The 2,507-nt window shown below is 33.9% G+C and overlaps 1 protein-coding gene across 1 annotated transcript; it reads right to left on the reverse strand.

Annotated features, from left to right (window-relative positions):
- Positions 1 to 650: 650 nt before the first annotated feature.
- Positions 651 to 1,643, reverse strand: LOC132854802 (trace amine-associated receptor 13c-like). Its single transcript, XM_060883422.1, has one exon. The coding sequence runs from the start codon at positions 1,641 to 1,643 to the stop codon at positions 651 to 653; it is 993 nt and encodes a 330-aa protein (XP_060739405.1).
- Positions 1,644 to 2,507: the final 864 nt, after the last annotated feature.

A 2,507-nucleotide genomic window follows, 5' to 3' on the forward strand; every position in this document is an offset into this window, starting at 1 on the left:
TTATTGGCATCTATGTCTAATGAACTTGGTGACAGACTTTACTGTACTAAAAATATATTATTGAATTTGTTCGTAAACATGTTTACATTAACTTATTTATTTACTTTCCAATAAGAGCTTTTTTACTTGACTACTTCTGCAAACAGATAACAATGCGTTTATACACTAAAATAAAAGCTTTCAGTAAAATACCACACTTTTTTTTGTTCTAACACACTGCTGCCTGGTGAATGATTCCATTTGAATAAAATTAGGCCATGCTGCTGTCAATGCAATGGTTTTCCTTTTTGTGCTTTAATGTCACATGCACAATACAGTGATCTGTACAACATTTTAGATTTGTAATAATATAAACATAAGATGCATCTTTGCTTCCCAAAGCTTTCATTTCACAGAAAAGTAATCACAAGCACTGAAAATGGTGTGACTTCTTCTTTAAGCCATAAAGCTTACTACAGGAGACATTTTAAAAATAAATAAATAAATTTGATCTCCACCACAAATATATAATTTATTATACTCTATTAAATACTGCATATAATACAGAGCAAAAAGGTAATCTATAACATAATAGCATAATAACGTAACATAAGTCTTAATTTTATAGAAATATTTTGCAGTTATGCTAAAAATTTGTGACAAAAGGTAATTCATGAAAGAACATCCATTAATTCAGAGTCTGTCAGAAAGATTTGTTGAGTTATGATTAATTTAACACACCTCCTGAACCACGGATAAAACAGAGCATAAATAATTGGATTAATGGTGGAATTAAGATGAAGCACAACCACAACCTTCAGCAATGTTTCTGTCTGTAGTTCAATAACATTCCCTAATAAACTGTAAATATAATATGGAAGTAAACACACCAGAAACACAGACACTAAAATACCGAGGACTTTAGCTGCTTTTCTCTCAGATTTCATGGAGTGTGAGGTGATTTTCTGTGTTTTAGGCTGTGTGTGATTATTAAGCTCTCTGATAGCAGTGGCATGCTTCTTAGCGATCACAAAAACTTGAGTATACAATATGATTATGACAGAAAGGGGAAATATAAACAATACCACAAGATTAATTACAGACCAAACCTCATTCACAATTACTAAACATTTTCCAGGACACATTACAGAATTTTCAAAGCTTCCATTGAAATAATAAAATGTTGTCATATACGTAATACACACACACCAGTTAGAATAAACCACAATGCACATAGTCCTCCTAGATATAGAACTCATGTAGAGAAAAGGGTTTGACAGAGCCAAATACCGATCTACAGCGATCAGGGCAACATTATAAATTGATACAGTCATGATGATACCACCAATCAACAAAAAGCTGATGCAGAAATCGCTCCCAAAAATCCAGCATGACTCTATTGTCCAGATTAACAACGGTGGCATCACTAAAGTTCCAAGGAGGAAATCTGACACAGCCAGAGAGAGCAGCAGCATGTTTGTTGGTGTGTGAAGCTGCTTGAAGTGAAGAACAGAGATGATGACGAGCAGATTTCCACACACTGTTAGCAGAATCACAGCAGCTGAACACACATACAGTAAGATATAAACTGCAGGAGTTACCGATCTCTCTGTACAGGAGGAATGATCACAGCCATTAGACTGATTAAACTTTGTCAGGTTCATCAATACAGCATTTCTCTAATGTCTACAGAGTTTAAGGAAATAGCTCTTATGTACTGGAAGTTACTATTGTAAAACATTAACTGTAAATAGTTAAATCAAATATCTCATGACTAAAGGAGCTGTGGTTCTTTTATAGTATAAAAGTTCACGCCCCCTGAGTTTAAATGACAGCATATGTATGAGGCAATGCCTTGTTGTATTGGAAGCGAAGTAGAATTAAAACTATTTATTTGCAAAAAATTAGGCAAAATGTTTGCGAAAAAGCTTAAATATCAATAAAAATCATTTCAAGCTACTAACATAAATGGCCAGATTAATAAATAACTGTTAAAAGATGCCAATTTGACATTTATTAAATAAATTTTAATTTAAGAAAATGAAAAATATTATCATGAATAGGATATGTTTTAAAATATTATATTTCACTTAATGCACCTACTCTTTTTTCAAAAGAGTAAAAATTGTTGGTGCATGTCTCACTGGTGCAACAGTGACCAGGACAGAAAATCTCTCAAAAGCCACTGTATTCATGGTAATATCGGCATACCACCACATTCAACAGGAGTAACTGTCAACACAAGAGGCTTGCTTTTGCTGGTTGGCATGTAACTGTCAAGGACTATCGAACCATTCTAGAGGATAAGGGCATTGCTCTAGAAATGTCAGTTGGTATTCTCGGCTCATGAGGCAGATCTCATGAGATCCCCTTTCTAATAATGTTCAGGTCAGACAGGATTATGATGCATAGACTGAATTGCACTAGCAGATTTTTGACAGACTCAAGACTCAAGTTTACATCTGTGCCTGTTCTTGCATATTCAGATTTCACCCAGCCTTTCATTCTGGAAATGAATGCCATTTATA

This window comes from Tachysurus vachellii, chromosome 12 (assembly GCF_030014155.1).
Source record: "Tachysurus vachellii isolate PV-2020 chromosome 12, HZAU_Pvac_v1, whole genome shotgun sequence".
Taxonomy (NCBI): Eukaryota; Metazoa; Chordata; class Actinopteri; order Siluriformes; family Bagridae; genus Tachysurus; species Tachysurus vachellii.